The sequence below is a fragment of the Cicer arietinum genome, chromosome 7 (genome assembly GCF_000331145.2).
Source record: "Cicer arietinum cultivar CDC Frontier isolate Library 1 chromosome 7, Cicar.CDCFrontier_v2.0, whole genome shotgun sequence".
NCBI lineage: Eukaryota > Viridiplantae > Streptophyta > Magnoliopsida > Fabales > Fabaceae > Cicer > Cicer arietinum.
In genome coordinates, this window is record NC_021166.2 from 44,478,841 (window position 1) to 44,499,158 (window position 20,318).

The 20,318-nt window shown below is 28.7% G+C and overlaps 2 protein-coding genes across 2 annotated transcripts; one reads left to right on the plus strand and one right to left on the minus strand.

Annotated features, from left to right (window-relative positions):
• The first annotated feature begins 558 nt into the window (after positions 1-558).
• On the plus strand, positions 559-3,366 carry LOC105852637 (pentatricopeptide repeat-containing protein At1g06143-like). The gene has a single exon (XM_012718837.3). The coding sequence runs from the start codon at positions 642-644 to the stop codon at positions 2,385-2,387; it is 1,746 nt and encodes a 581-aa protein (XP_012574291.1). The 5' UTR covers positions 559-641; the 3' UTR covers positions 2,388-3,366.
• Positions 3,367-18,823: 15,457 nt separating this feature from the next.
• LOC140921045 (uncharacterized) lies at positions 18,824-19,756 on the minus strand. The gene has a single exon (XM_073370774.1). The coding sequence runs from the start codon at positions 19,703-19,705 to the stop codon at positions 18,887-18,889; it is 819 nt and encodes a 272-aa protein (XP_073226875.1). The 5' UTR covers positions 19,706-19,756; the 3' UTR covers positions 18,824-18,886.
• Positions 19,757-20,318: the final 562 nt, after the last annotated feature.

A 20,318-nucleotide genomic window follows, 5' to 3' on the forward strand; every position in this document is an offset into this window, starting at 1 on the left:
GAGTAGATACCCATAGATGCGGGTCATGTTGTCATCCCATCTTTCGTATCAAGATAAATTTTTAGCATTAGATTATTATCATTTCTTGCATGTCTTCCCTTCCCCACCCCAAAAACCATCTGACCAAGCCAATGTGCATTTTGCAGACAAAAACTAATTTTGTTATGTATATATATTTTTTAAATCATATTATCTAGTGTTCTAAAATTAATATACCAAATAAAATAAAACTTGAGATAATATTAGAATATGTGTTTTTTATATTTTATAAAATAAATAATTAAATCTTAGTACAACTGAAAAACGTTGATATCGTTAAATTGAATATCATATCTCATGTTCAAATCTGAAACATTATAATTATATGTGAGTTTTTAAAAATAATTAAATAACAAAAAAAATACAAATTAGTGGTATCATTTTAATTAAATTGAAGATGACTTTCTTTTATTGTTAATCACAAATCAACATAAAAAAATAAAATTATTATAAAGTGGTTGAAGTCTAAATATCAATTCAAATGCAGTCAAAATTAGAGGCGCAAATTGTATATAAGTGAATCACCATTTGAAATTTACTCTATACATGTAGCTAAGAAAACAGCGTTCAGAATCACCTCTGCAAAATGTTCGTTTGAAGCAATGCTTGCAGCCAAACAGTTTTCAATTCCAAAACACACAGTCCAACATTACAACAACAACAACGTACACAGTCTCAAAGACACAATCCTTAGCCACATAAAACAATGCTCTGGTGCAAAACCATTACTAGAATCAATCTACGCCACAATGATCAAAACCAACTTCAACCAAGATTGTTTCCTTATGAACCAATTCATAACCGCATCTTCAATCTCTTCACACATAAACCTCGCAACTTCCACTTTCACACAAATAAAAAAACCAAACACTCTCGTTTACAACGCACTCATCAAAGCCTGCGTTCATTGCCATTCATCACACAAAGCATTACTTCATTACATCCATATGCTCCAAAACGGCGTCGTACCCTCCAGTTATTCATTCTCTTCTTTGATTAAAGCCTGCACGTTGTTAACAGATCATGTTAACGGTAAAACACTTCACGGACACGTGTGGAAAAACGGTTTTAGTACACATGTGTTTGTTCAAACCACTTTGGTTGAGTTTTATTCGAATTTAGGCCAGGTTTGTGATTCGCGAAAGGTGTTCGATGAAATGTCTGAGAGAGATGTTTATGCTTGGACGACTATGATTTCGGCACACGTGCGGAATAATGACGTGGAATCTGCAGAGAAACTGTTTGATGAAATGCCTGAGAGAAAAAACACTGCCACGTGGAATGTGGTGATTGATGGGTATGCGAAATTGGGGGACATTGAGCGTGTTGAGGTTTTGTTTAGTAAAATTCCTTCAAAGGATATAATATCTTGGACAACTTTGATGAATTGTTATTCGAAGAACAAGAGGTATGGTGAAGTGGTGAAGCTTTTTCATGAAATGGTTAATGAGGGAATGGTTTTTCCGGATGAAGTGACTATAACAACTGTGATTTCAGCTTGTGCTCATTTAGGTGCACTTGGGTTAGGAAAAGAGGTTCATTTTTATTTGATGGTGAATGGGTTTGGTCTTGATGTTTATATTGGATCTTCGTTGATCGATATGTATGCTAAATGTGGATGTGTAGAAAGGTCACTTTTGGTGTTTTATAAATTACGAGAGAAGAATTTGTTTTGTTGGAATTCGATGATTGATGGACTTGCTACACATGGGTATGCGAAAGAGGCGTTAAGGATGTTTGAGAAAATGGTGATGGAAGGAATAAGGCCAAATGGGGTTACGTTTGTTAGTATTTTAACTGCTTGTACTCATGCAGGGTTTATCGAAGAAGGTCGATGTTTCTTTGCTAGTATGATTGAGGATTATTGTATTAGTCCTCAAGTTGAACATTATGGATGCATGGTTGATTTATTGAGCAAAGGTGGTTTGCTTGAGGATGCTTTGGAGATGATCAGAGGAATGGGGTGTGAGCCAAATGGTTTCATTTGGGGAGCCTTGTTGAATGGGTGTAAGGTTTATAGAGACTTAGAAATTGCTCGTGTTGCGTTTCGGAATCTGATGGTTTTGGAGCCGAATAACAGTGGGCATTATAGTCTCCTTGTTAATATGTATGCCGAAGTGAATAGGTGGAGTGAGGTTGCGAAGATCCGGACTGAGATGAGGCATTTAGGCGTAGAGAAGAGATGTCCAGGGTCTAGCTGGATTGAACTCAACAAGGAAATTCATGTTTTTGCTGCTTCTGATAAATTTCACCCATCTTATGGTCAAGTTCACTTGTTGCTAGTTGAGCTAGATGAGCAGCTGAGGCTAGTTGAATATGTCCCTGAATCGGGGTCTATTCTTTATTGACTTTGGCTCTTCAAGTAGGAGGATCCTTAGAAGGAGGATTGAGTTATTAAAGAAGAGCTGAAATTATGATGTAAACTAAATGGTCGAAGACAAACCTTGATAAGTTATTGTATGGTATGACTCATAAGATTTCTTAGCCTCCTTGCTACCCTTTCAAATTTTTTATGCCATTTGACTGCTGAACAAGTAAGTTGAATTAGATGTTTGGTAATGGTCTATGTGCAAGGCTCAATAAAGGTTTCTTTTGATACATTTGGAGCCAAGGTTCACTAAGGGTGTTTTTGGCTACTAGCCTCCCTAATTTGTTTTGGATGTGTGTCTGTGATTATTGGTCTCCCTAATGGTAACCCTCTGGCTCTACCACCATTTTTTGGAGCAATGGCAGTGCAATGCGCAATAGATTTCAGAATCTAATTACAGCTATTGTGTTGCTGAACATGAATTTGAGAAGTAATGTCTCTAGGAAGGTACTTTAACTATTGAAAGAATTGACTTTAACTATTGAAAGAATTTAAGTTCACTTTGGTATTGTAACAGAAAGTGAAGAGTATTTGGCAGATCACAAAGTTGGCGATGTTCAAATGCATTGCATCTTTATCTTATCAATATAGGTTTCAGAAACTTGTTTTTTCTTATCCAAATTCTCTTAGATAAGTGCTTATTTGTTCTCAGATTTAGCTAATTCTAACCTATTTAGCTTTCTTTGTAAAGTTGCTGTACTTGGGTTTATAATCATTTGGTGCATGTGCTATCCCCTAACTAGGCAGAAATTACCTACCTAATCCTGTGGGACTGTCAAGGGAGCCATACTAAGTTTAGTTGATTGGGTTCCTTAACATAACAACCGTGGGGACCTTGCTTTATATTTATATTTATATTTTAACTGTATAATACTACACTGTTTTATTATCACTCTGTACATGTTAAGAAATAAGTTCTATCAGCTTTATATTGTTACAAGTTCGCATTTTTATATTCATGACATTAGTAATATACTATTTAGTAATTTCACATGTTTTCTCTTTCCATGTGATAGCTCCTTAGACTGAGAAATGCGTGAAGGATGATCTTGTATGAATAGAGGTGTTAAAGTTCAGTGTATGTTTTAATTATTCCTTGATTGTGCAACATCCTAGACTAATTGTTAGTAGTCCTAGTCAATACAATTTCCTCGACATTGAATGTAATTATTGCAACATCATTATAAATAGGAAGGTGTGTGATCTCATTAGAGACACAAGAAACACATAAATTACTCATATTTTACAAGAGGCCAACGGAGAAAGAGTTATGCAAAAGAAGAGGCATCTTATGAAATGTGTACAAACAAAGCAAGGCATTGACATGAGAAATTGGATAAAGAGAAGAAGCTAGGTAAGACAACTCTCACAGGAACCACATTATGTATATATTGGAAAGGTCTTGTGTAATTAAAAGAGTTTACATTAATAGTTCCTTAAAAAAATTGAAAAAAGTTGTTCCTTAAAGTTAAAGCATGTTCTACTCTATGGTACCCTTCATTAGCACAGCAAAGAACATTTCATCCCTTTTTGGTAGGAAACCTTCTAAAATAGACAAACCTACATTAGCACACTAATGTAGTCTAACCTCTATATTATACATTAAAATACATCATGTAACTTATCCTTTGCAACAAATTACACAATTTAGCTAAATAAATAGGAAAAAATGTTAATAGAAAGGGGTGCTACATTTTTACTTTTGAAAAAGCATTCTCAAGGTTGAATGTTCAAACAAACTAAGAAGACGACCTTTAAAAGCTTACCTTAGAAGATTGAGTTCAGAAGATCATTCAAGAAACTATAAGTATAATACTTCAGTTTCTTAGAGGTGCAAATTGAGCTAATTGGTAACTGTTTTAGTTTAGTGTTCTTAGACATTTGAAGCTACAACACAATGGCTTGTTTGAGCAAAAATAAAACGCATAACACCATAAACCATTTCCTGCATTATGCTATGTAGAAACCAAATACAAAAGCAATCATATAGGAATAACTAGCAGCTAACCAAACAATAATAATTCAAAATAAACTTCACATGTTGTAAAGCTCCTTGGGAATGCCAGTAATTCATTCAGCATGTCAAGCTTTTCCTGAGGATTCAAGGAAGGTGCACTGCATACTGTCATGCTCTACAAAGATGTTGAAATCAACAAAACAGATTGTACAAATTGCAACTCATATGTCTTCCCCCTATAATTGGTAATACTACATCTTTTAAACGTCAAAGAGAGGCATTCAGGAAAAGTGATTGAGAAAAAGCTAAGATGGTAACCAGCCAATACCTCTTCCAAAGACAATCTCCAAATGAGTTAAATTAGAAAATACAGGAGCGGAGCCAAACATCTACAGTAGTTACAAAAAACACACCTAAGACATACAATAGTAAAGTTATAAAATAAGATTGAATATAAATTTAAAATCGTAAAACTAAATAGATTTACTTCATTGGGTGGCTTATGTATAGAGTTAATTACCATCAAATTTGAGGTGTAACATTTTGATGGGTTGGTGCACACTTCTTGCGTAAATGGTTAAATATACCTCGCACAAGGTTGTAGGTTCAACTCCAACTACTGATGTGAGGACCTCTTTGGTGTGAGGAGCCTTGAGGTCTTCTCTGACCCTGATGAGCCTCCGAAACTCAACCTATCTAAACTTTTTCCATAAAAAAAAAAGGGTTTGATATACCATGTTTATAAAGCTATAGTTCTTAAAGTTTTTAAAAAATATTGATCAGTCCATCTCTTAGAAAGTAGAGTAGTTGCAAATCCGGTCATCCATCATGCATTTGCATTCCAAAAGTCAGATAGAGTAATATATACTTACATAATTTTTCTTTCAATATAACTACTGCAATTAATCTCACTTATTATTTGTTATCAAAAGTTGCATTTAATTTCTTGAGGATGACTTCTTGTTTAAAGAATTATGACGCATTTTCATATTCCAGAGGTTGCTTGAATTTTATGTAAGATGCAAAATTTAGGGCACGTTTAATCGACATGACAAGAGATATATAACATATATTTATATTATACGGTCTGAATTAGTGTTTAATTAACTGACAAGATATAATAAAGTATTTTTGAATTTTATGTTGTCTGTGCATTTGTAATTCTTATCTTAGATGAGTGAATTAGGTTAGAAACCAACATGATATAAATAAAAATAGTAATTTACTTAGTTGTCTTTATAAAATATAATTTAAAATATACACAATTGAAATCTAGTAAAATATAAATAAAAATAATATAATTTGATATTAAATTTAAAATTAAAATATTAGTAATTAATTTTAAAATATATGTATGATTTATGATCAGAGTATTTTTGTCATTTTATTTATTCTAATAAATAATATTATTCAAAATTATAAAAAATTTAATATTAGTTTAAATTTTTAAAAAATATATAATTTTTTGCAAGGGTAGATTTTTCATTTATATGTATATATATATCTTGATTTTATCTAACAAATAAAATATAGTTATTTAATATAAAAATTAATCAATAGTTATTTAATTTTTTTTAAGTATCTTTTGTTAATTTATAAATTTTAAAAGAATTGTGTAAGTTTATTTGAAAAAAATAGTATATAATTGTTACATCAAAATATTTTTTTTTTACTAATTTGCAATGATTATTTATCATTTAAATATAATATATATTATATCATGTCATAATGATGTGTATTTTAAATACATGAATTGATAAAATAATATTAGAATATTTGTTATTATGTGCGAATCAAACACATGAGAATATGATAATGTTTATTATGTCACTATCATATTTTATATTCTATCATGTCTCTATCTTATCATGCGCATCAAATGAGCCCTTAGTGTTTTGTTTCTTTCGTATTAGTTTTTTTGTTTCCAACAAATTAAAAAGCTTGCTTTATAGCAGTAGTGGAAATATGTTAAGTCGATCGACATGAGTCTATTGTCGAGCCTACGACAGACCTAGGTCAAGTCAGGTTTTTTTCTTATATAGCTAGGTCAAAGCTTTTTATAAGCATATTTAGATAATAATTTAATTTATATATAATATCAGTGTACATAGTTTTTACATCGTCAGTTAGGGTGTACAAATGATAGGTTTGATGTGTCTCTTTTCCAGTCCCAATCGGGTCAAATTTTAAACCTTAACCCGTCCCTTAACCCGATCAAACTCGATGAGTTGCGGGTTCATTACGAACGAGACGAAATAAAGATGAGACCCGGTTGGTTCCAAGGCGAGACGCCAAATAGTAATCCTTAAATTTTTTTTAGAAAAAACAATTAAACACAGAAAAATTCATAACAAGTCACATATGACTATCACTTGTCAATTCATTTAAGAGTAGTAACTCATATTATTGTTTAACAAACTATAAATTATTAAGTTATTTATTAATTTTTTTAGATAGGGTGAATTAATAATAACCTAAAATAATAATAAAAAATAATCACTTGTCCTTAATTAATTTGGAATGGGACGGGTAACCCGCACTGGGTCCTTTTTCTAGCTTGTCCTTATTTTTTTTTGGGACTGGGTCAGACCCGTACTATTGCTTACGGGACAGATCGGGTTCTGTACACCCCTATCGCCAGCTAATCACAACAATTACATCATAAGTGGCATTTAACTTTTGTGATAACTACTTCTAATGTCACTCACATGATTGATCATGATGTGTCAATTTTGTAAAAATAAATTACACGGACAATGTATAAAAATTAAACCCTTTAGTTAAAAAGGTCAGACTAAGACTATTGAAACAATCTTATAGACCTACTAGGCCGCATTACCTAATTAAATATAAAATAACTTTTTATTACTATTATTATTATAATTATAATATGAGTGCAATGATTATGGATTGACGGTGTAAAGTAATTTTACACCATCGTTGAACATGAACCAATCGTCTTGTCATGTATGCATATATTGTATCTGTTTTTTATTTATTTATTAAAATTACTTCTTATTCAATTTTTATTGTTAGCGTAAAACTAGTTTAAACTTAAGGTACAGGCCATTTTTTATCTTATAATATTAAGTTTTTTTTTTGTTACATCATAAATTTGCTAACATTTTATGTAATTTAAACATATTATTTTGCATCAATGTTTAAAATATTTAAAGGTATTATTCTAAAATAGAATTAAAATATGATATAATATTACATATCTTTTAAAAAATCATGTTAGATATCAAAATAGAACTTAAGCTCGTTGTTATGTTAACTTGTCCATCTATTTACAAAATCCTAGTAAATAGTGTTGTAAATTTTCATAAAATAATAGGGAAGTACACTTTTAAACAGATTTTCCGACCTTATTGAATTTTAAAAATGCTTATATGCTCTATATAAACAACTAAAAACATTAATAACCCTAAGATATTTAATTACAGAAGTGGAATATTGTGGAGTGGTGATGAAGTCTAATTGCACGAGATTCTTTTATTTTATAGTGTGCTTCAGATTAAGCTCATTTTGATGGAAATAAATGTCAAAGTGTTATAACATTAACTAAAATAAGAGCTAGATAAAATATAAGAAATTATAGAAAAGCTAAAGTTTAGAGATTTTGAGAAATGATGAATAAATTAGAGATAAATGAAAGTATCACTCTATTCTTATTTATATCCCTCAAGTGCCTTGAACCCTCTATTAATAAGGGTCTATATTACAAAGGTTTCCAATGATATCAAAAGCCACAATAATATGTACATTAAGATATACATCAATAGGTGTCTTCTAATGTTCTTATTCTATGTCACTAATGTAGTCAATGAACATCCATCTTCATATTATCCATAACACTATTCTTTGGATGTTTATTAAGGATATGCTTAATTAAAACTCTTCTAGAAAAAATTCAATGAAAAAAAAAACTCTAGTGAAAAGAAAAATAGTACAACATCTTTTTCGTGGGGATTGATTCATTAAAATTTTTACCAAGAAACTCAATGAAATAAAACTACAGTGAAAAAAAAAAGAGTGCATAACACATTTATTTATGAGATGGTGAAGACAATTATATCTGAAATGGTGAATGTCAATTAATCTTTGTACGAGTCGCTCCAAAGCTTCCCTAAATGTGACTTTATAGAAATATTTGTTGTATCACTTTATTATACTATTCTCCATATTAATCGCGCATGCAAAATTATCTCCACATTGAATTGTTGCAATAACCACTTTTTAGAAGAAAAACCACAAGTTTTTTATATGTGTAGAATCACATATCTCAACAAATCTGTATTCTTGACTTGCCTCATGTAATGATAAAATGTTATTATGAGGATAAGACAAACAACCTGCATACTTAAGGTAACAAAATATATGATTAACTTTGTTCTAATGTCCTTGTGCGGTGAAGAACCATATATTGTTAATAGATTGACAACAAATATATATCAACATATGTACAATTAGCAATGTTTCATATTGTCTCAAAACTGAACTAAAATATAGTACTCCATGACCAATTAGTTCTCCATTATTTTCTCAAGTTCTAAAACCAATATTTTTTTACGCCTATTGAACTTAGAACCATTGGAGTACACAACAAATGTAATTTGTTCATATAGAACCATATTAGTACTTTTGCTATATAAGCTTCATGATTTACTAAAATACCATTCTTTAAATATTCAATCAAAACAAATCTTTTCCCTTTGTACATAATTCATATCAAACTTCTTCTTTAATCAATTTGATTTTGAAAGCTGTTCAAGAGTTCTTATAATATTTATATCAAATTCATTTTCAAACATCTATTATAATATATTAAAATAAACATTCAACTCTATTTAACGACACATCACACACTTATGTGTTACATCATAACATTTGTTCAACACCACTTATATTCCTATGTGACACCCTTCATATGCTTCTATATAAGCAAGTACTACAATTCACTTTAGTCAATACAATGTCAAATATCATAATAGATTTGTTTTGGTAGCTGTTCGGTCATAAGTACTAACCCAACAATATATAGGAACATGACTTTACACAATTTTGTTTACTGTTCATACCAATAGCTCATTCGGACAATATTTTTTTGACTTAATACATGTATATCGGCAAAGTAAATATTGGAGTTTCAATTTGTTTTCTGGCATAAAACTAGACTTTTAATATTTCATTATACTTTTAGTAATAATTTGATATTATAATATTAATAAATTTAGATATAATTTGACATCAATGATATGTTTTGTACAATAAACAAATAACTTAGAAATCAAAGATTAAATTTCAACATTAATCAGAGTGGCGCAGCGGAAGCGTGGTGGGCCCATAACCCACAGGTCCCTGGATCGAAACCAGGCTCTGATAAAAGGCATTTTGATTGTTAAATTATTTTATCTTTATTTTCAAATAGGTTAATATGATTCACTTTTTAGAACAACAAATTAAGGCTAATTAATATGCTCCATTTACAATTTTGCAAGCAAACTTCCTTTTCCAACATTTTTCTCAAACAGCAACTCACAAGCTTCAAATTTCATAATTCCCATCAATCATATATATCACTACAAGATAAAATTTTATCCAAATTATAAGACAGAGTGGAGTGTAAAAAAATAGCATGGAATGTAAACAAATAGCATGAAGAAAAATAAGATGTTAAATAAGAGAATTAACAAAAAAAATAGATATAGACACATAAATAATTAGTGTATGTGTATATATGGTTGAGTAGAAGTAATACATGCAGAAACTTCAAATAGGTAGTATTTTTTAAAATTTTGACAACATAAAACATCAATGTAAAAAAAAACAACAAATAATTTATGAATCTAAATATTAAATATTATTCTTTTATCTATTAAACGACACATAGTTCTAAATCTTCCAAAGACACAATAATAAGACTACTATGAAACTGAATATGAACAATTTTTTTTTGTCTTTTGGGGACCACCATACTTTCATGTCGTAGATGAGATCAAATATGCCTACAAAAATAATATTTTGACTAACAACAACTAAGATTTTGAGAAAATGAGCAAATAGGTAGAATATGTTACAAAATACCACTTACTCAAAAACTATTTGTGTAGAAGAAGAACTTTCCAACTCTATCTACTTCTTTGAAAATAATTGGGTTGCAAAAAGGTTTTCTTTTGAGTTGATAAAGTGGGATTTTGAAAAATCTTTCGTATCCAGAAGGTTTTCTTCAGACAGTGGCGGCCATGCAATTCGAACGCTAATTGCATAAGGTGTGTGAAAATGGTTACAAGAAGAAAAAAAATTAACAATTTAAATAGTTATAAATTCAGAATTGGAGGAAATACAATAGTGCAATGCAATAAAAAGAGTCATTAAACAAAATATACCGGCAAAATAGATTTTGAAGACTACAAATTCAGAATATAAAAAGGCACAATAGTGCAATGCAATAATAAGAGTTATTAAACAAAATATATCGACAAAGTAAATATTAGAGTTTCAATTTTGTTTTTAATACGGCACCGATTGTAGAGAGATTGACCATCCATTAAGAGAGATTGTTTGAAAGAGTAGAATAGTATAGATGTATAAAAAAAACTTATATAGGAAAATTAATAGTGAAATGACATCATCCTAGTTTGTGGGGCTGTTTTAATAAAATTGTATATAAAAATTGAAGTATAAATACTTTAAAAGATAACTATAAAATATTTTATATATCTCATTAAAAATGAGCTTTTTTTTATAATTAAAACATGAGTTTTTTTCATAGTGATGATACTATACAATATTCAATTAGAGAAAATTAAACAATTGTATAAACAAAAAATATAGGATATATAGACATTAGGTATTTGTTATTCTTCATTCAGGAAATTTAGAGTGTTATTTACTACACTTAGAGATGTATGTGCTACACTATTTGACCGTCTAAAGATGAGGTTAGAAAAATAATATATTTATCATCATATAATATTCTATTACTTATCCATTATATCGTTGAGAAAAGGTGTATTGGCGTTAAAAATCTATTTTAGTGTATTATTTTTTTCTTAATTTCCTTTGTTCCAATTTGGATTAATAATTTGTGGTCTAATAGTTTAGTTCTTCAAGAACTCATTCGCAAATCTTCATAAACAATGTCCAAATAAAATAACACCTTTTGCAATCCTAAAATGATGCATAATATTAATTTATTAGTTCTTCAAGAACCATATACCAAAATTTCCAATTAAGACAATTCAATAGGGATGATTGAATATTATATTTTTTAGTTCTTCAATAATTGTATCACAAAAGATATTTATAAAGAGTGATCGAGAACAATTAATTTTTCGAGCAATTCTTCGTATATGATTTAATATCAACTGTTTAGTTCTTCAGAAACTATATTAATTTTTTCTTCACATAATTTTGATTATTAAACTCTTAATTCTTCAGGAACTATAAAAGAAATCATCATATATAATGATCCAAGAAAATCATTCTTTTGCAATCGTCAAGGATATGCTCTAACACAATTTATATGCAAAAAAAAATATTGATATGAAATAAAAGATTCAAGAAATATAATAATGAAAAGAATATAATAAGAAATATTTTTTTAAAAAAATTAAGAAGAAATATTCTTAAAATAAAATCTCTAAGATGATTATATCATTACTTTTATGGTAGAGTTTCGTGTTAATAACGTATTATAAAATTAACCAAAATAAGAGCTAGATAAAATATAAGAAATTATAAAAAATCTTAAGTTTAGAGAACTTAAGAGACGAAGAAAAAAATTAGAAATAAAAGAAAGTATCATTCTACTCTTGTGTATGTCCCTCAAGCACTTTGAACCCTCACTTTAACATGTACACTAATAAGTATCTTCTAATGTTCTTATTCCACGTAAATCATGTACTCAATGAACATCCGTAATCACAATATTCATATATAACACAGTATATTTAACACCATCATAGACTCAATATAATCAAAATGTAACTGAGTTTTTTATTTATTTAATTTTTTTTATTTATTAAAATCGTAATCATGTTTAAAAAATCTTAACTCCTATAAAGTTGATAGAGAGAAGTCTTATCTTAAAGGAAAAAGGTCTTGCAAATTTTAAAAAATGAACAAATTAAACTAAACTTGCAAAATTACCTTTTAATTTAAACTTTGTATCAATGTGATACCCATTTTACCATGAAAAGAAACCTGGATAAGCTATACATGCAAATTAACAAAATTTTGTTTGAGTATAGCAATGACATGTTCTGTTTATTCCTTCAAAATCAATGCTCATGTGTTTCAAAATGATGGATAATGTTCCAATCAACAAGCACAATGACAAAATAAAGGACCATCATTGGAGGAAACTCAATAAATTTATGTAGGTAGCTCAATCATCATGAGAGAAGCAAGAGGAGGTCAACAAGAGTCAATCTGCCTCCTTGAAAAATCATAGAAATGCAAGTTAGGCTGTTGTCCGAGGATATAGTAAAAAAAGCTAGTGGGAATTTCTTTGGTAATACCACTGGTAATCCCAAGAATAGGAGTTGTAAGACCATAAGTTTGAAAGGTGGAAAAGTGACTTGACCACATATTTCAAAACCACCAAAGAATAAAACGAAAGAGGTTGTGGGAACTTAACCAGAGCAAGAAAAGATGGACGAAGCTTATATTAAGGGTACAAAGGTCAAGAAGGATGCAGAACAACCGCCCATGTTAATCGATGAAAGTTTTATTTTGAAGAAGTCACCAAGTCAACTATTGAAAGATGTGGATAACCAAATCACTCCTTCTTATGTGAAGTTATTGTGCCCTCAAGTGAAGAGAAAGAAAGTGAAGAGCAATTTCCAAAGTTCCTGGAAATTTTTTCTCGATTGCAAATAAACATTCCTTTTGCTGAAGCATTGGAGAAAGTGCATACTTACGCTAAAATCATGAAGGAGTTGTTGGCCAAAAAGAGAAAATTCAAAGAAGAAGAAACAATTGCACTTATTGGGGAGTGCAATGCTATCATTTAGAGGAAGCTTCCTCGAAAGTTAAAAGATCAAGGAAGGTTCACTATCCCCTGGATTATTGGTGAACTAACTGTTGTTAAACTCTTTGTGATTTAGGTGCCAACTTAAATCTCATGTCTTTATCATTGATGAGAAAGTTAGAAGGCATTGAATGCAAACCTACAAGGATGTCCTTATAGCTTGTGAACTGGTCTATCAAGCGTGCTTATAGAATAATGGAGGATGTGTTGGTAAGGGTGGATAGTTTCTCGTTTTCGGTAGAATTTGTTATCCTTGATATAGAGGAAGATGATAAGGTATCACTCATCCTCAAAAGGCCAATTTTAACTCACGATAGAGCTTTGATTGATGTTGAACAAGGTAAACTCATAATGAGACTTTAATTAGAGAAAGTGTATATCTGAAGTTATACACCTCTGTAATAATGAAGGGAAAGGTTTTAGACTCGACATTATTAAAAATTCAGTTGAATAGTTTTTTTGATATGATTCACCTTCTCGTCCATTTGAGAAAGTTACAATTAATGTTATAACTAAAATGGAAGAGAGCTTTGAAGAAGGTGTTGACGAGTGTGTTATAGTTGAACATATCTAAGGAAATACGAGTTCACTTTATTAATAATAATTTACTTCATCCTATTTTTTAAAAGAAGTAATATAGTCTCATACAACAATATTAATACATTAGTCGTTAGCAATGTAGAGTTATACACAATCGTATTGGTATAAACCCTAGTTACTCAATATAAGAAAAACATTGTAATATATATCTACATTTATATCAAAAAAATAACCAAGTGATTGAGTGGTGCAAGAGAAAGTTATAGTTAGTTAATTTTGTTGTGACTTTTTATTGTGAGCAGGAGCTAGATTTGACGTCAGATCAATCAAACAAGAGGACACAAATTTATTTCAAATATCCCTAAAGTAATAGAAAAACAAAATGAAGATCGATGTCGAACAAGATGTAGATACAATTTAGAGTTATAAAGAAGGTCAAGGATGGTAGGAAATTTACATATTTTCATATGTCAAAAGGTGTTTCATATTAGCTATTGCCTGCAATCACGAGTGACATAAGGTGGTTCCGTTATCACCGAAATTATCTTCACATTGCTAATTTGTAGTCAGCGAAATATACACTTTAGCATCTTGAATATCATTGAAGTGATAACACAATAACCCTATATTACTCACGGCTGCATACTAGATTACATAAAACACCTTTTGAGATATGAGAATGTCCAAATGTCCTTACATCCTCGACCTTGCTCGTCTTCTAAACTGTATTGATTTAAATTTTGTTTGACGTTGATCTCCACTTGAAATTCCTTCTAACTCTCATATGTTAATCTATTTATTGCTTGATGCTTTGTATTTATACCACAATATGATCAGAGAGTTCCCCTTGATAAATCTATTTTCATAGAAATTTAAGAGGGTATTTATCCTCGATTTTATCTTATTTCATAGTTTTGATTTCAACTTCTTTTAATTAATTATTGTGGGCATGAGCTACATTTGACGTCAGATCAATCAAACAAGAGGACACATATTTATTCAAAATATCCCTAATGTGATAGAAAAAAAAAGGAAGATCGATGTCGAACAAGATGTAGATACAATTTAGAGTTATAAAGAAGGTCAAGGATGGTAGGAAATTTACATATTTGCATATGTTAAAAGGTGTTTCATATTAGCTATTGCATGCAATCACAAGTGACATAAGGTGGTTCCGTTATCACCTAAATTCTTTTCACATTGCTAAATTATAGTCAACGAAATATACACTCTAGCATCGTGAATATCATTGAAGTGATAACAGAATAACCCTATATTACTCATGATTTCATACTAGAATACATAAAACACCTTTTGAGATATGAGAATGTTCAAATGTCCTTACATCCTCGACCTTGCTCGTCTTCTAAATTGTATTGATTTAAATTTTGTTTGACGTTGATCTCCACTTGAAATTCCTTCTAACTCTCATATGTTAATCTATTTCTTGCATGATACTTTGTATTTATACCACAATATGATCAGACAATTCCCGTTGATAAACCTATTTTTATAGAAATTTAAGAGGGTATTTATCCTCTATTTTATCTTATTTTGTAGTTTTAATTTCAACTTCTTTTTATTAATTTATTTATTTATCGTATTTGCATAATTGATCAGGAGATGATAAAATAATTCAAATAGGTCAAATTTGATAAATTTTTAGGGTAAAAATATCAAATTTAATATTCCAACTTATGAGTACAAGAATGTGGTTTGTTGCACACTTCAAGGAGATTGAATTTTATGATAAGAAAATATCGCCAAAGGAGGAAATAAAATTAAGATGTTATTGCTATCATTAAAAGGAGAAATCAAAAATAGAATGGGAGGTTTAGATAAAGTTAGTGAGAGAGAAAAAAGTACATCATTTTAAAAACTGAGTGCTTGTAGTTGGAGTAAAGCATGTTAGATTTTGGAGCAAAAGTTCATACTTTTTTAGGATTATATTTCTTTTCCTTTAGTTGATGAACACTTCTACTATTTGCTTTATATTTTCCACATGTCAATGAATAACTAAGCTATCTTACAGGGTCTTTGATAAATATTGTGATTGAAATACCTTTTTAATATGTCTTAGTTTTAAATTCTAGTTTTATTCTAGATTTTTGTTGTTTATCTCAATTAAATTATTCTATTGTTTTTATTTATATGTTTGGGATGACCACCTTTACATGTATTAATTAATCAATTGATCAGTGACCAACTACAATTAATTAGTTGTTAGATCTATAGGATAATTTAGATTAAGATTCTTGTACAATGAAATACAGATATTAATTTTTCAATCACTCAACTTCTTAGTTCTTTATGTTTTCTCTTAATTATATTTTTCTGTATAATCAATCAAATAATTAATTTAGGAAAAATAATATTACATTGAATGACGAATCTTTGTTAATAATTTTAAAGAGGGATTGATAATTGAGAAAATATATAAGAATTCATATAAAACTAGAACTTGATTACAAATGAAACAATAACCCTAGGTTTACTTTTCATTCATTAAAAAATTTCGTTATAATTTTCATGTTATCATTACGTTTTTGTTATCGTGAACCAACAATAATTTTAATTAGTCTAAATAATATAAAATCTTGAATAGTTTGGAGTAAGAAGAATGCATCTTAGATTTTGGAGCAAAAATTCATAATCTTTGAGAGTTTTGTTTATTTTCCCTTAATTGATGAACACTTCTATTATTTTTTTTTTTTATTTTCCACATGTCAATGAATAACTAAGCTCTCTTCTAGATTGTTTGGTGCATCTTGTGATTAAGATATCTTCTTACTATTTCTTAGTTTTAAAATTCTAGTTTTATTTTAGATTTTTGTTATTTATTTCAATTAAATTATTATATTATTTTATTTACAGGATGACCAACCCTTAATCAATTAATTTATCAGTGACCAACTACAATTAATTGATAGATCTATAGGATAATTGAGATTATGATTCTTATGATAAAATATAGATACTAATCATTCAATAACTCAACCTCTTGGTTATTTATATTTTTTCTTAATTATATTTTTTGTGTGATGAAACATAAATACTAATTTTTCAATCACAGAACCTCTTTTGATTCTTTATTCAAATGTTCTTATATCCTTGAGCTTGCTAGTACCCTAAACTATATTGATCTAAATGTTGTTTGATGTTGATCTCCACTTGAATTTCCTTCTAACTCTCAACTAACTATGTTATTCTATTTCTTGCACGATGGTTTGTACTTATATGATAATATGGTGAGACAGTCCCCTCCATTGGATATGCCACCTTATTACTCAATTAACTGTTATCCATACAAATTTATATACTCACAAGGCATAAAATTAATTTGGTAAGAAAATCTAAGTAAAATGGAAATAAAATATTATGCACTTAATGTTTTTCCCTCAGTTTATAAAATATTTTATGCATTTCTTATTATTTTTTATTTATTTATTCTGATTTGGATATATTTCTTTTTATTTTTAGAATTAAAAAAATGAATTACAAATAGACTTGAAATTTAATAGGGATACAAATTTATAATTATCTACGTTTTATTTTAAAAGTGGTTTTTTCAAAACATTTTTACTCATTTAAATTTTTTGTTTTCAAATTTGAAACTACTAATAAATGTTGTTTTGTCAAAATTATCAATATTTATTTATTATAAAGAGAGAAATAAGTGGGTTGACATGATAAATATTAAAGAAAAATTATAAGGTACATGCATCAATTTGACATGGGTACATTTCGTTTTTAAATAAAATGAGTTTTTTTAAAAAAAATTACTTTTTATCGTTTAAAAATTAGAATAACTAAATATTATTTTCTAAAAATGTCAACAAAATAAAATTTATTATTTTTTTTTTGAAATTTTTTATTGCTCATAATCATGAATATTGAATATTTTTTTTAAAAGAATATAAAAAAAAATTGTATAATAGTTATAAACAATAAAATGATGTTTTTTTCGTATAAAATGATCTTTCTTAAACTACAGAAGTTGATAAATAATTCTTTTATTTGTAAAAATAATTATTAATTTATTGGTTTAGAAAAAAAAATAGTAAAACTCTTTAATTTATAAATGTTATGTATAGAAGTTCGCTTGCATTTGACTTGGTTCTTAAATCAGTGAACTGTTTCTCTAAAGAAGATATATGATTGCATTTGAATTGGTTCTTAAATTATGTTTCAACGCCAAAATAATTTTCCCACAAAAATAATATTAATTTTAAATAATTTCAAAAAAAAAAAATAACGAGAATCCTGTAATAATTAAATTGAGTGTTTGTGTATTAAATGTGTTTGACTTTTTTTCACAACTATCTCAAATATTATATGACGTGATGACAATGTAAAATTTTTTAAACAGTGCATAAATGAAATTATTTTTTATTATGACAATGTATAACAATTAAACTCAATATAAAATATAAAAATAAATATATCAATAATGTTTTTTATTTCATTAATTGAGTTATATTTAAACCTTCAATATTACCTTACAAAAAATATAAGGAACGAGTTCGATGGTCAACCTACCCTCTAAAAAAAATTGAATTTAAATTAGTCTTAGCTATTTTAATTTTAGAAATCCATGTAGTTAATTATGAAATAACCGTCCAACGCTTGTAACTAATCCATCGTTCCAAGGTTCAAAATTAAACCTATAACACATAAAAAATGGACCTAAATTATAAGATTTAAAGTTAAACACATAAAAAAAATGAACCTGACTTTCTAATTAGTATTAAACTTTAAAGAGAGAATATAAGTAAAACATTATATCATGTTTTGTATTGCCAATTGGACACAAAATACAAGAATAAGAACAATAACAATATATTGCCAAAATGGACAAAATATCTAGTATATACTTAGCAATATTAATACTAAAGTGAAGGTTTAACCTTGATAGATGCAAAAGAAACAGGTTGTTGTCTTGCATTTATCTTGACCTTTTGGTTTGGAAGAAGTCTTTCATTTCATGAGCATGTTCATCCCTCTTTCTCTTGTTTCTTTTTCTTTCCTCAAGTTCCCAATCTTTTTTGAGAGACTTCCATTTGTTTTCAAAATATTCACTAAACTTTAACGCAATTTTATGAACCTCATTTCTAGGAGGATATAATAACATTCTTTGAGAGAATACAAATCTGATGTCAGTAGCAAATTCATCGGGTGTTGAATAGAGTTGCAATTTGGATTCAATATCTTTCAAACCCATAGTCTTCAACTTAGACTTGTTCTCTAAATTATCCTTGTCATGAAAAGCCTTCAAGAACTTGAGATCAATAGGATCTTTTAGAGGCCAGCTATCTCTTCCAATCAAAATCCTCTTCAAAATCACCCAACATTGCATCTTCTTGTAATGTTGCATCGGCTTCTTTCTCTTTTCAGTCATGATCTCACCGCCATCAAACTTCAAGCAACAATTTTCGGTTCTTGGGTTTCTTGTTTCATTGATAATCTTCTTGGAACAAGAATCCTTCATTTCTTGCACACCAACTTCTTTAGACAAGATGGGTTTTGAATCTTTGACAAAATCGGTTGTTGTGTTGTTGTTTTGTTGAGACATAATAGCTGTTGAATCTTTAGCGTCAAGCCAGAAACATGTAACAATTGGCTTGGATGTAGAATGTTCCATCTTAATATCTCCTTGAGAATGATTCTTTTGAGAAGAAAACTTGATTATAAGTCGCTTACGAGGTTGTTTAGTATTCTCCAAATCTTTAGTATTCTCCAAATCCATTACCGATAATGAACTCATTGTGTTGTTTATGTGTATGGAGAACAAACAAGAAAATGGAACAAGAATAACAATGATCAATTCAATTCACTATATGTTTGGAGTGTGTACTGTTGGCTCTGTTTTTATAAGGTTAATAATCAAAATCAAATCAAATCTTCAAAACCGAAAAAATCAAATCTTTTTTTTTTACCGTTGATTACTAAATCTTTTTCACATGCATTTAACTTTTTTTAATACTGTTGCATTTAATTTCTTTTTTTTTAGTTCTGTTGCATTTAATTTCAATTCATAATAAATTATTCCTGAAAATTTGAGTTTTAAAATTAAAATAATTTTTTGAGTTAAATTCTATTTATCTATTATGTGAACTTCAGATATTTAGACTCTATTTACTTAAAATCAGAGATTATAAAATAAAAAATTATATACCCAAAAACCAACTAATTCTAAGTTTGCTGCCCCATTTTTATAAATTTGGAAAAAAATTCAAATTTTTTAAATGTTAGAAAAATCTGGTATTCTAGTTTTTTGAAAAAGTGAATAATCTTAAGGGGTAAAATCCGGTAAATTCTAAGTTTGCTGCCATTTTTTTGAAAATCTGGTATTCTGTTTCAGATTTTTAAGGGGTAAA